Genomic DNA, 13,236 nt, shown 5'->3' with positions numbered 1-13,236 from the left:
AATAGTAGCCATTCAACCCTCTCGTCCCTTTTATCGTCCCACACTCTTCTCTTTTACGAGAGAGAGGGAGAGACGCTTACCTTAAAAAGAGATGACAGCCCAACTAACTGAGAGAGAGAGAGAGTGAAAGTTGGCCAAAGCACCCACTTGACTCCAGTCCCAAAGGATACACAAACATAATCCATTTGGGGCAGAATATTGCTCCCTGTTTCACCCGTTAAAAGGCAACGGCTGCAGGGAACTCCGAGGTCTCCCTCACTTAAAGTTCCCATCAGATTAAAAACTAACCACGGTCATCTCAGGATACCTGCGCCGACCTAGAGGAATTTATTGCCTCTAACAAACGAGGTTTACGTCGGTGCAACGACTCATTATACTTTTGGCAAGACCTCGGCAGATAGATCAGTTCAAGCAGGACTGCACTGTCATTTTATTAACTTTTCGCACCACATATGTGCAGCACAGCCCTTGGAATAATGAAACTTAATCCGTACGTCTCACTGAATAGCACTTAAGCCAAGGCTAATGCTAATAATGCTTTAGTTTAAAATGAGCCACGTCTCGCCAAGTCGCCCATTTTTGCTCATTTATTACTCATTCACCAAAAGTGAAGAGCAATTATGCGTGAGCATAAAGAAAATGGGAGGATAACTGCTTAAAAATTCAACATGGTTGTTACGAGTCGTCCTGGCTGGATTAGACAATGGAATGGTTTAAGGTTTCATTCAGCTGCATTATTAGCGGAAAGAGAGTCAGGATCGTAATATTATTCCTCTTCTGGAAGAAAGGCGACTACATGGATACGTATGTACGTATCCATCCACACGTATTTGGTGGCAGAAAGACTTTGGTGGAACACAAGAAACTCGAGCTGTTTGTAAAGCAGCAGGGGGTCCGACCACCGCACCAACAAATCTACGTCGACTTTAGTAGCCAAAACAATTGCTACTGTTGCACAAAGCCCGAGACTGAGAAAAGAGTTAAGTGCCTGTTTAAGCTGGTGTGTTTGGTTGTAAGCGTTATGTGGACTGCTTCTCCATCTCTCGTTCTGAGAACATAAAGGAAATTCAACGACGTTCAGAATAATAACCTCACTTTGCTTACACTAATGCATTCCTCTTTACAATAATTCAACATGATGTAATTCGATTTGCAGTTTTTCCGTTGGCATCATCTCCTTCTCTCCTCCTAAATTAGTTTACAGGGAAATGAGGATGAAATAAGAACCATTCTTTCTTCCTTTTGTGGTTTTTGGCCCGTGTGCTCAACGGAACAACGAGTCTCGTTTATTTCCCTTTCTGATGAAAATTCCCATAAGAAATATGTGTGAGATATGTCTGCGGCCAGCGTTGGGAACAATTAATTACAAGGCATGACGAAATGTAGGAATTAAATTCCTTATTTGCACATTAACAGCTAAACAAGGAGGCCATGCCACACGTGTGCGTTCTCAGATAATGGTATATGTACATACGTATTTCAGCAAATGCGTAAAAATGCATTTATGTTTAGATTTGGAGTTTAGTAGATGGCTAGAACTATGCCGAGTAATAAAATTTGCTAGTCGAAATTACTACGATGCGTGACGCTGACTGCTTTTAAGTTTTTTTGTAGTAAGAAGATATGATTGCGTTTAATATAACGTGATTCTAGCTTCAGTCTAGATTTAACTGTCACTAGAATCGTATGAGTAGAATGGAGGGTGGGAAGCTACGGAGGGTGCATAGCTGGAATGTTGCCGAGAAAAACTTTGGAAAATTGTAGAATAATTGTGCGATTAATCCTGTGTTGTTTGACAAGTAAGACGAAGGCAGCGGAAGTTGTGATGATCGCTCAAGCTTTGCCACTTTCGTGAACATAAAATATTACGTAGAATTTGCTACCAAAAGTGGCCAAGTTGTCATTGGCCTGCCTGCCTGCCTCGCTGTATAAATAGTGAAGACCGCCTCGCAAAACCCACCCCCGCAACCCGATCTGATTTATACAATTCCCGACCCAGAAAATTACGCGTCGTTTTACGCATTTTGTACGAGCTGGAATCCAGTCTTTTATTTTATAGACATTATATACGTACGTTGAGGCATAGAAGCTCGATCATTTAAAAGAGGGGAAAAATGGAAAGATTTGGCTCTTGACTACTCGAGTGGAGATTGCGAGCATAATGAATGAGAATGTCAGACCAGAAGTCTTGCTCGGAATTCACGTACGGGGCAAAAAAGCTGAGGAGGAGCAGGAAAGGAAGACTTCACAAAACTGGGATGAATTTGGCAATAACGATTATTTTTACCACAAAAATGTTTAACTTGGGCTGAACACTTTCTGCTTCGTTAGAAAGAACAATGCAGCGAGCCTTGGGTTGTGCAATATATATATTTCGGCTCGAGAGACAGCGAGACGACATGATACCGGAAAGAATCCTTGAGCCAATAATAAAGTTAAACTCTCACCAAAATGTGAGCACTTCTCGTGAGCTTTTAGTTTCTTGAGACAGTTCTTTTCCCACTGGCAGGATTTTAATAAAAGCATCCAGAATTGTTCGACACTTTTATTGCTTTCATGTTTCAGAGCTGTGTGTGCGTGTGCGTTGGAGGTTTCTGCTGCCCGTTTCACTCTCTGAATGCAGGTCTGCAGAGAAATGTACTTTTTCTTATACAAAGTTCAATGTTAACTGAAAATATGAGCGAATTAAGAATTTATAGGGAAGTATTTTAGCATTATTACGTACAAGCCGCGAGTGCAGCAAGATGAACGTAATTCAATTTACCATCTCTGATAATAAAGTTCATAATCAAGACGGCGGCAAAGTTGGGGAATAATGGCTTTGTACTAATGCTAATGTGTACCAAAGGCTCATTAATTTTAATGTTGTGAGACGGACGGACGCATATGAAAGTAAAGACTTCTTCTTTCAAGGACGTTAAGAAGATGGAGATGAGTCGAGGGAAACAATGAAGTTCACGTAGAATGGGCAATCTTACATAACCGTCTCCACCATCCTGGGTGGTTCGTCTCGTGTTGCGGACAGTTACTTTCTCTGCAATGGAATCAGCAATATTTTGTACGGTTACTCATTTCATCCACAAAAGAAGAGCCGAACTTCAGAGTAAAGAAATGCTTCGCGTGTGGTAGTCCACCTTGGCAGCATTTACCTTTTACCTCTCCTTGCTTTCACCACTGCTAATGCTGACAACAACGTTTAAATCTAAAAGAAAGAGAAGCACATTCTGCAGCTATTTCACTCAGATCTTGCTGTCTGTCCAATCCACCATCCTACTGCCCCTATGTAGATATGTAAGTAGAAGCAGTGTTATGTGTTGGTGGCGATAACTCTTAGTTAAGAAGCCAAAAGTAGCTACTTCGCATTTTGTGCGTGCCAACAACATGCAGTGAAGTTCAACTACAGACTACAGGTTTTTTTCCTTGTGTAGCAAGTTGCAAAGTCAAGGGAAAGCAATTTACAATCACAACAGAACTAAACCCACTCAAAGCACAAGTACGCAAAGTCTGGAGTGTGGATGCAGCTTTATTCAGTTGGCAGAGCGGAAAGTGCATTTTGCAGCTATCCACAATTTAGTGAAACCGTAGTGTAGTCTTGGTTAATACTGTCGAGAAATAATATTTTTAGCTCTTAGCGTGAGATTCTCATCGTAATCTCTCCAAGATTCTGTTGAATTGACATATTGATGGATTTTCTGAGATAAAGTTGGTACTTGAGAGGCACACATTTGCTGCGGTTTCTTGGTCCAATCTCATTCTACACTAACCCCACGAAGGAAGTTAGTGAAATATCTAAAATAACAAAACACTTCCCTGCGCATTCTTCATCAAGGGTATCCACGTGCTTCACATGGCAGTACTAAGTCTGGGAGTACTATAAAAGGAGTAGTGTATGTACATATGTATTTTGACACATTTGTCATAACATATCGTCAACCATTTGATAACATGTTACGTCTTTTGTTCGACACCAAATGAAAAGTAGAAAACCAAATACCGTTTTGACGAGCAATTACTACAGAATTTTACCGTTGTAGTAGCACATCCTTCTGGTTGGCAGTCAGTTTCCGATGCTATTGAGACACCGCTTTATCTTTTTCCACGGCATTGGAAGTGCAAACAACTATCTAGCTTAACTATGTACGTCAGCGACACCACCAATTTCCTCTCTTCAACTGTTGTGTGTGATGAGTGAGAAGAAATTACTACACAACAACAGCTTTGTTACGACTTAGTTTCGGCTTGACATCCCACAAGCACAGGCATCATGCTACACACGCAGTGTTGCATCGAGGAGAAAGAGTGCACGAGATAAATCCATCTTCTTCTCCGTACACTTTCTCCATTATGCGAAAGCAAACAACCATACAGCAAAAATTTCAAGTTGAAGTTTCTCCACGAGTTTAGTGACTAGATATACATGTTCTGGCTTAGATCTCGTTCTTCCCACCCAACAAAGGCTGAGTGAGTGACAGCAGTTTTTGCTCTATTGTTGTCGACTCCTAGACATTGTTACTAAACGTGTATGGAAGGATAAGCCAGCAACTTGCAGGGAGGGAGAAGAATAACATTCTTGGTTTTTTAAATTCTTTTAGAAAACGTTGGACACATAGGGAAAGGGTTTACGCACTTTGATATTTGGGGTGTCACCTTACTCGGAGCCATTGTGTGAGATGAGAAATAAGGTGAAAGCAGCACCAAGTGAGGAGTAGGATGCACGTGTGTGTTTTCCAGTGGTGGACTGCGCGTCACACTTGGAAAAATAGGCGGACTTGCACTGGTTTGAACTGGTGGTCTTTTGAAAAGATGATTAATTTGTTTACGTCCAGAAGCAGAAAATTGCTTTTCCAGAGTTTCACCTTAATCTATTAAGAGAGAAGTTGGATGCACTGCTGAGCTAAAATTGTCTAGTCATTATTCACACGGTTTGGGAGGCAGGGAGGGAGGATGGGATTCACTTTTACGTTCAGAAAGTAGAAAGTCAGCCTCTGCTTCACCTTCGTGCGGAAAGGGCGGAAGTTATCTGCGGAATATTTCATTCTTGTTGAATCGGGTCTGAGAGCGGATGTGATAATACGAATGTTATATTTATGTGGTTGGCAAAAGTCTCCTCTTTTATTTAAACCAGACATTTTGGTGCAGCCTGACTGACACATCGTGTAGAAACATGTGGCTTCAGGGCCAATCAACTTTCTTTCTGATAAAAACAAGTTTTTCCATTCACTCCAACATTCAAGAATGATTAAAACTCAAATACCAGGTCGCAGGTGAGGGATTTTTCATTCTGATGTAGATTTATTAATGACTGACAAGTTGATGTTTCTGATGAATGAGTGGTGAGCACCTTTGGACCAGGAACAGAGGGAGAAATGGGACTTTCTCCCCTCAACTTTCTTGGCTGAGAAAGATGAAAAAGTGATTGCTTTCACCATTTCATTCATTTCACTCCGTCCTTCGCACATCTCAAAAGATGGGAATCATCGGGGACTTTCCAAATTTTATTGCATTCAGCAGCAGTCGTGTCACGTTCCTATGATTAAGAAAACGTTACTTGTGTCAAAGAAAAGAATGCTGTGTCGAGATTTAATTTTTTATGTAAGATAACTTGCGTCAGGGTTCCAAGGATGATGTAATTTTTGGTTTGCTGCATACTTGTTCATGTGATTTGTATTTAGGCCGAGCCGAGGCTGTGGGCTGGATAATTTTAAAAATAAACATTACTTAATACATGCAATAAAATTATTAATACTTTTGGTCTAATTTATTAATCGAATTCTTGCGAATTGTCGATTTACCTTACCTTTCGAGAGGGAATATGTTTTAACAATAATTGTTAAAATATATCCCATCTTTTAATTTAAATTTTCACCGATTTGCACATTTTAACTCAAAAATACGGCTTTTCAATTTGTCCCAAAACACGATGCTTAAGAAACCCTGATTTGTATTGTGAGAAGTGAAATATAGTTTGCACACGTGTTTTTAAACTTATAGCGTTCTATTCTACCCAGTCTCATTTATAGTTGATGGGATGAAAAGACGACGGTAAAATATTGCTGACATAGAACCATTTAATTTAGAAATGATTGGAATTCGTGTGATGATAATGTTAAAAATGGTGGCAATTTGTTAAAACTAAAGGATTTCAACAAATTGAGGACACGACGACGCAATGTAAATATGCATATGATGAGAAGATAGATAGATTTATTTCAAGTAGGATAATGGCGGATGGGTCTCAGGAAGAAAGGCTTGCTATACTCCGAGTCAGAGGTCACTAATAAAATTTGTTGTGGTCAACCTCAACCACCTAAATGCATTTACTTGTGTATGTACATAAATAATCCCTCAGGTCAACCAGTTCACCGATCTTGCCTACATATCTTCGAACTTTGACTTCTTATGGTCTTCTATACTACAATTCTCTACAAAATTTAAAGCCTAGCGTCCGATCAACTTGAATTCATATGTAGCCCTGGCTCGGGCTAAAACGCGTTATTGCTTTTACAAAGCCCCGAATATTAACTTTAGCCAATATTTGATTGCTGGAAACATGGGAAAAGATTAAAATTTAATTTCCATATACTTTGGTTTGTAAACTGGTAAGAAATAAGAAATAATTTATACAAGCAAGATGAAAATAAGTTTGAGAGTTATGAGGGAGCGAGAGAGAGAATTTCTCTGTTCCGATCTTCAAACCTAATAAAAACCTTAATGAAAAGTTCGCGAAACAAAACACAATAAAGATTGCGAAATTGATTATTTGTGAGCATGTGTGCCTTGAAGCTTGAACGATATGAGGAAAACATATATAAAATCACAACATCTCTTGATCTATGATCCGTCTTGTTTTTTTCTGGTATAATCATGGAAAATTCCGGACGTTACCTGCTGCTCCAGTTTCCGTTGAACCGACCACATCCACATGGGGCACATCCACGAAGGTATTGGCTTCCATCTTTCGAGCGAGTTCAATGAAACGAACCAAAAGGAATTTGACTCCAACACACAATAATCCTTATAGATATGTATACCATGGAAAATACATGTACATATGCATGAAATTGTACAACGACAAACGAGGCAGTGGTTCTTTATCTAGCCGATTTTTTCATCGTCATCCGGATAACCTCCATCCCACCACCAAAACCCATTGCTTGAGGCAATTTCCAGCATTACGAAATGAAAAGAAAGGTAGCGAAATAGTCTCGTTTGCGTAAATGCTTGAAGCCATTTTGCGCGATATACGATCCCTCTGCATGCATGCAATTTGAATTAACTCTTTAAAGAAAGCCCGTCGTTGTTAGTTTGCTATTATGGGAGTAGCACTGAATCCAAGCTTTAAATTAATCCTTGGAGCCAAGTTATAAAAAGGAATATCGTGAGCTTAAGCATCATAAATTCGCCATTATTACATTTTTTGCATGCCATGCTTAGTTTGCCGATTGCAGATTGTGAAAATTCGTGGTGAAAGCGAGCACAAGTTTCTTGATTTTTCACCGCAGCAGTAGTGAGAAAGTAGAATAATACGCACATATACACGTCCAACAATAACAGCTGCTCAAGGCTAATTGCAGTACGTCCTGAACACTTGGAACACGAGTGATGTATGCAAGTAATGGGGGGAAGCCACTGGTGGTGGGCCACAAATTAGGTGTACATACATACTATCCCCGTACTTCGGCTTTGCACCTCATTTGCATAAATCTGCTCGCACAAGTTCTTGTAGCCGTCGCCCGAGATGGGGACAAGTGAGACTCTATGACTTCCACGAATGTGTACATGAAATGTAAGATTTTTAACTACGGAATGCACGTATCAAATATGGTAAGCTATTTAGTAAAACGATGACGGATATATGGATATGTATCATATTAAATGCAGATAATTTACAAGAGAAGAGATAAACACATTCGTATTATAATTTAAAGAGAAGATGACATGATTGAAGGAAGAAATTGAATTTATTTCCCAAGTTTTCGATACTGCACTCGTGTCATCATCAGGGATTAAATATTTAGAAATCAAAACACGATATGTTCATATTATACTTTAATTAGTTACCTAAGACTTTTTCAGATCATGAGCACCACCATGGAAGCAAATTGCACGTGTCCAGCAAAATTTAATCATTAAACTTATTTAACTAAATGACATTACTGTCAACTATAATTGACCACCATCGCCTTCCCAGAGAGTGATGCGAAAGGAAGTAGCACTGTAAGAATGATAATTGGCCACGATTTGCAACTGTTTCGTATCTTCCTTCACCTACATATGTACATCATCAATTAATATTGGGTAATAGATTATTACTAATATTTTTGTAGTGAATAATGTTGGTGGTGAGCTAGTGACTTACATATTGAAATTAGCTATCGAAAAATTCTAAGTCCCCGTCCTCGCTTTCCAAATCATCAGATTCAGTATGATATTCTGAGTCTGATGAGTCATCTTCACGAATAGGAATAATTATGGGCGTCATCAAGTTCGTTGCAGGTGAATCTAAGAAATTGTCCATCAATCTATCCCTTTCCCACATTTTGTCTTCATATTTTATAGAATGATGGACGCAATTCCTCCACATTTCAGGTGTTATATTTGATACCGCTTTCTTCGACAATTCATATATTCCGTTCAAATTATTGCCTGGATTATGTTTAGCGATATAGCCCTTGACAATTGCCCAGATTAATTCAATCGGGTTAAACTCGCAGTGAGCAGGTGGAAGCCAGAGTATTTTTATATCCTTGTTGCTTTCTTCTGCAAGTTTCTCCACGATAAATTTGGGTTTCACGGGTTTTGATTTTGCCAGTTCGATTAGTGATGATTTGGTAAGTTTATGGAAACTTTCAACTCCTTCGGGCAGACGAATGTCATGTTGAACAACCCAATCAACAATTTTCTGCTTCAGCCAGGCCATGTTCGGCATTAGCGTTCCTTCAACCTATAGTAAAACAATCTTACTACGATTTTGAAATTACAACATTGAATTCAAAATGTACCCTTTTGCGGTGGTAGGGAGCCTGATCTAGAACTAAGACCGATTTTGGTGGCACGAGACTCAGGATCTTTTCAAACCACGTCAAATATCTGACATGGTCCATATTACCGTGATAATCTTTAACGTCCTTTTTTGAAATAAAAATATCGTCCCCATCCGTCAGAAACCCATCCTCGGATCCTATGTGGTTAATGATGACTCTGCCGTTTCCAGATTTTACCAGAAATCCTCCTGAATAAAAACGTTTAAATATGTTATAGTTAGATTCTGCTAACACGAGGTTTACTTTAGTACAATGAAATAAAGATCAGACCTGTCCAGTTATTCATGTCCTTCAAAATCATGCCACTCCAAAACTGGTCCATTTCTTGCCGTTCACGGTTTGTTAGCAGCATTTCCCAGCAATATTTTCTCGTATTATCGGGAGAAGCCCACGTCTCGTCGGAGAAATAAATTTTTCTATTTTCTGCTCTATATTGCCGAATTTTCCTAAGGTAGTTTTCTCTTTGGGCAACTATGTCCGTACGTTCAAGATAAACAGGTTTTTTATTTATTAGTCGATATTTGAAGCTACATTTTGTCACCAGCCACTTTCGAAACAATGATTCGCTAATTTTAGGAAAATATTCATTATTGCGACATGTTTGCCAGAGGGAGTTCGCACTTGGATATTCTTTACGTGAATAGAAGTCTTGAGTAACACGACGAATCATTGAGGTCGAAAACTCATCACATTGATAAAGTGGTTTCCTTGGTGTATTATCAGTTTGAATTTCTTTGTTATTCTCTTTATTACTCGCGTTCTTCATAATTGTGTGCACTGTTCGTTTTGAAACGTTACACAACCCTGCCACTTTTTTTGCTACATTTTCTAGCTTGAACTGGTTTAACACTTTCACATTGTATTTAAAGTAATTTTGTAAAGTTTGCACAAACTCGTGCACGTTTTTTACTACTCCAGATATATTTTTTGACGGTTTATTAACTCTTGTTACTCTCCTAATGCTCATGGTGACAGTATTACTATTTGCAATTAGGTATTTAAATTTTTACAATTTTATAATGTACAAATTATTTCGTTGTGCATGTTTACTAAAAACCACATGTTTACACCAGTTCCCGCACGCGTCATTCAAAATAGTGTGGGCGACGGCTACAAGAACTTGTGCGAGCAGATTTATGCAAATGAGGTGCAAAGCCGAAGTACGGGGATAGTATGTATATAACAGAGAAGAAATGGTTTAGAACAACAATGGTCGTCTGATAGTAGGACTGTTCATTAGACCATTCAGCCTGCTCGTGGTGGAGAAAGACATTAGCAATGTAAATTCTGCCCAGCTTTTAACTTACTTCTTTACGTCGGCTGCAGTCCTTACATTACGTGTATCAGAGCTGATTTTGCACAATTATGAGTACAGCCTGGGACCTAATGACATTTTTAAGTCTATCATTTTGTATCTTTGCAGTGTCCTGCATCATGTTGTGTTCGTTTTAAAGAACTCCTGCTACACCCTCGTTTCCTGCAATGCACGTACTCACTAAAAGTTTGCAATAATAAATCTTTGCCTCCCAAAACTTTAATCTAGACGTGCATTATAACTTATCCGTCATTTACCCATCCACCCATCTTGATGAGTTGATTAATGAATTTGCTCCCTAAAATCGAGTCCCCATTTGACATTAAGCAATTTTTAATGCTTTTTTGAATACTGTATATAGAGCTCCATATTCGCATAATTCAAATTCCATACGGGCATCACATTGTGTGTCAGGGGGAACTAAATACCTTAATATATTGACATTGATTGGCCTTTGCGAACGACAAGGAAAAGGCGTGTGCAAATTAAAATGGCAGAGTTGCCACTTTCTCCACATGATCCAACGTTCTAATTTTCACTTTTGACATTCTTCACCTGGGGCCAGCAGATTCTCGTTGGGCAGACTTATGAAAATGCGTGAGTCGAAATTGATTGATTCATTCAATGACCATATGATCAAAAATTATTTATAATACGACGACGATGTGTAGCTTTGGTGCCATTAGCAATTCCAGACACAAGACCTTTTCGTTCTCATTAAATGCATTTTGTGGACTAATAGTAAAAGCCTTTCCGACTACCGAGGCATTATTCACGAGTTGAAACTGTCTGTCTGCTACGGATTTCCTGCGTTATTAGTAATTTCAACGATTGTCAATTCTTTACAATTATCGCGGAAAATTGCAATATCAATAATTACAGATAATTATACTGTCCGTCAGTGAGCTACTCAGAAAAAAATTACATCCATTGCAAGGCTTTATTCAGAGCTGCGTAGTTTATTTGAGGGTAAAGTCGGGGCTGAAATATAAATTGTTTGAAATATCCTTAATCAATTTACATGTGTTCTAGTTACTTTTTTCATATAATGGGCAGTATGCCAATGTCAGTGTCTGGAGAACAGAAGGTTGAAATGAAATTACACGTTACATAATGTATTTAACTATTTAATCTGTTTTATACCCTGATGTATTGTGGTTACGATAATCCAAAGAACGTCATTTTGTATGCCGTCTATTTGTTGACAAATCTGGACATTGATAAATCCCGAGATGACATTTTTGGGGCTGTCCGGGGTTTAATGTACTGCTATATTATGCAATAAATATATGCAGACAATGCTGTCCGATGTTGATAGCACCTCACCTAACGAAAATATTTCCGTCATTTTTTATCTCGGAGACAATAAATAAAAAATGCTCATCGATTACATTACGTAATCTCGCAATTTAATCTACCACCCACGCACACAAGTTATGCACTCTTGTGTAACAACTTGCTCCAAATATTTTCAGGATGAGCAGTTGAACTGCATCACTCAATCGAATAATTAAATTTTGTTTTGACAGTGTGCAACCTCGTAAATAGTGTGGATAGAATTTTAATTGGTTCAGTGCGGTGAAGTAAGTTTCCATGAAATTTGAAACCCCTCGTGAGAAGGTTTTCATACGTAAATAGGATGTTGCAGGAGAGTAGTTTCCTCTTTCCCCAGATGGGAAGGATATAGAAAGAAATTGGTGAATGAATGCCCATTTATTTATTCCGGTGGATTTGAGATGAGAATGTGCATGTAAATGGAATTGAATGAGAATTGAAAATCCCCAAACTCTCTTTCGCGTCTCACCCAGAGGAGAAGAGGATGATAACCTCTCGCCGCTTGTGGGGAAAGCCTTGTTTCATACACATATCAAGCCTCACCCTCTGCAATACAAAAATTACATCTTCTTCCCGCACGTAAAAATGTAGATGAATATTTTCTCCTTCGTGTTGCCCAATACTGAGCTGACGGAGGAACCTTCTTTCGCTCGTATCCATGTACCACTTTCACCAAACCTCGAATGCACTATATACTTCTGAACATACGAGCATAAGAACATTGTCTGCCTAACATCTCAGGGTATCTCAGGGTATACAACTTTCCCTGGGTTAGATCAGCCTGGCCATACAGATCAACTCTTCTTGACTGACACGCATACCTACTTGTGAATTCGGGTTATGAAATTGAAATGAACATGCGGATTCGGGACGTAATTTTTTGAGTAAATTGGCATGTGTATTTGAAAATACGGGAGGGTGAGCCTTGGTGGAAAGAAACGAGGGAATTTTTTACTACCCATCACATCACCATAAACTCATGTCCCACTTAAGAATTCACACTGCTCCTCCATCGTACATTTTATATTCTGCTTGTTATATCACATAACTGCACATTAGCGCCGAAGGCTTTTCTGCAAGGTTGACTCGGATTTTCTTCTGACTGTGTCACGACGTCGGACCAGAAAATGCAGGTTGTGCACATTTCTCTCGCTCTCCCACGTTCACATGCTCGTCTTCTTTTGTTAAACCCAAGCTATATTTACAATTTCGAACCGTTCAATAGAAAATAAATTTATGTCAGGGTGTGGAATTTCTACGGAGGGATGGAATCTTTGCAGTCAATTCGTGTTAGCACGTACAGACCAATAAAGCGTGGTCCAATTTGCGTTAAAAGGGTAATTTCATTGGCTTGTAGGCAAATGTCGCAGCGATCGAGGCACGCAACAACTAAAGGGAACAAGAAAAGCAAACCAAAGCTGTATAGTGACCTATTTGGCTTATTATTTTCCCCCGGGTGCTACCCCAATCTTCTGACTTCGTACACCGTATGTAATACACACAGCTACCATTCATAATTCCACCTTGAAGCTAAAAATATGT

General features: G+C 39.1%; 2 protein-coding genes across 2 annotated transcripts in view; one reads left to right on the top strand and one right to left on the bottom strand.

The window, feature by feature from the left end:
• The window catches only part of LOC110843505, a 93,225-nt gene that overhangs the window by 24,360 nt on the left and 55,629 nt on the right, over positions 1-13,236 (top strand). The gene's annotated exons all lie outside the window — the stretch shown is intronic.
• LOC110844916 lies at positions 7,943-10,197 on the bottom strand. The gene is made up of 4 exons (XM_035847604.1): positions 9,315-10,197; positions 9,003-9,232; positions 8,360-8,944; positions 7,943-8,268 (listed from the first exon to the last, which is right to left on the bottom strand). Exons 1-3 carry the CDS (start codon positions 10,009-10,011, stop codon positions 8,369-8,371), a joined length of 1,503 nt encoding a protein of 500 aa, XP_035703497.1. The 5' UTR covers positions 10,012-10,197; the 3' UTR covers positions 7,943-8,268; positions 8,360-8,368.

The sequence above is a fragment of the Folsomia candida genome, unplaced genomic scaffold (genome assembly GCF_002217175.1).
Source record: "Folsomia candida strain VU population unplaced genomic scaffold, ASM221717v1 Fcan01_Sc002, whole genome shotgun sequence".
NCBI lineage: Eukaryota > Metazoa > Arthropoda > Collembola > Entomobryomorpha > Isotomidae > Folsomia > Folsomia candida.
Note: the sequence above shows the minus strand (reverse complement) of the source record. Positions and strands in the feature narration are given on the sequence as shown.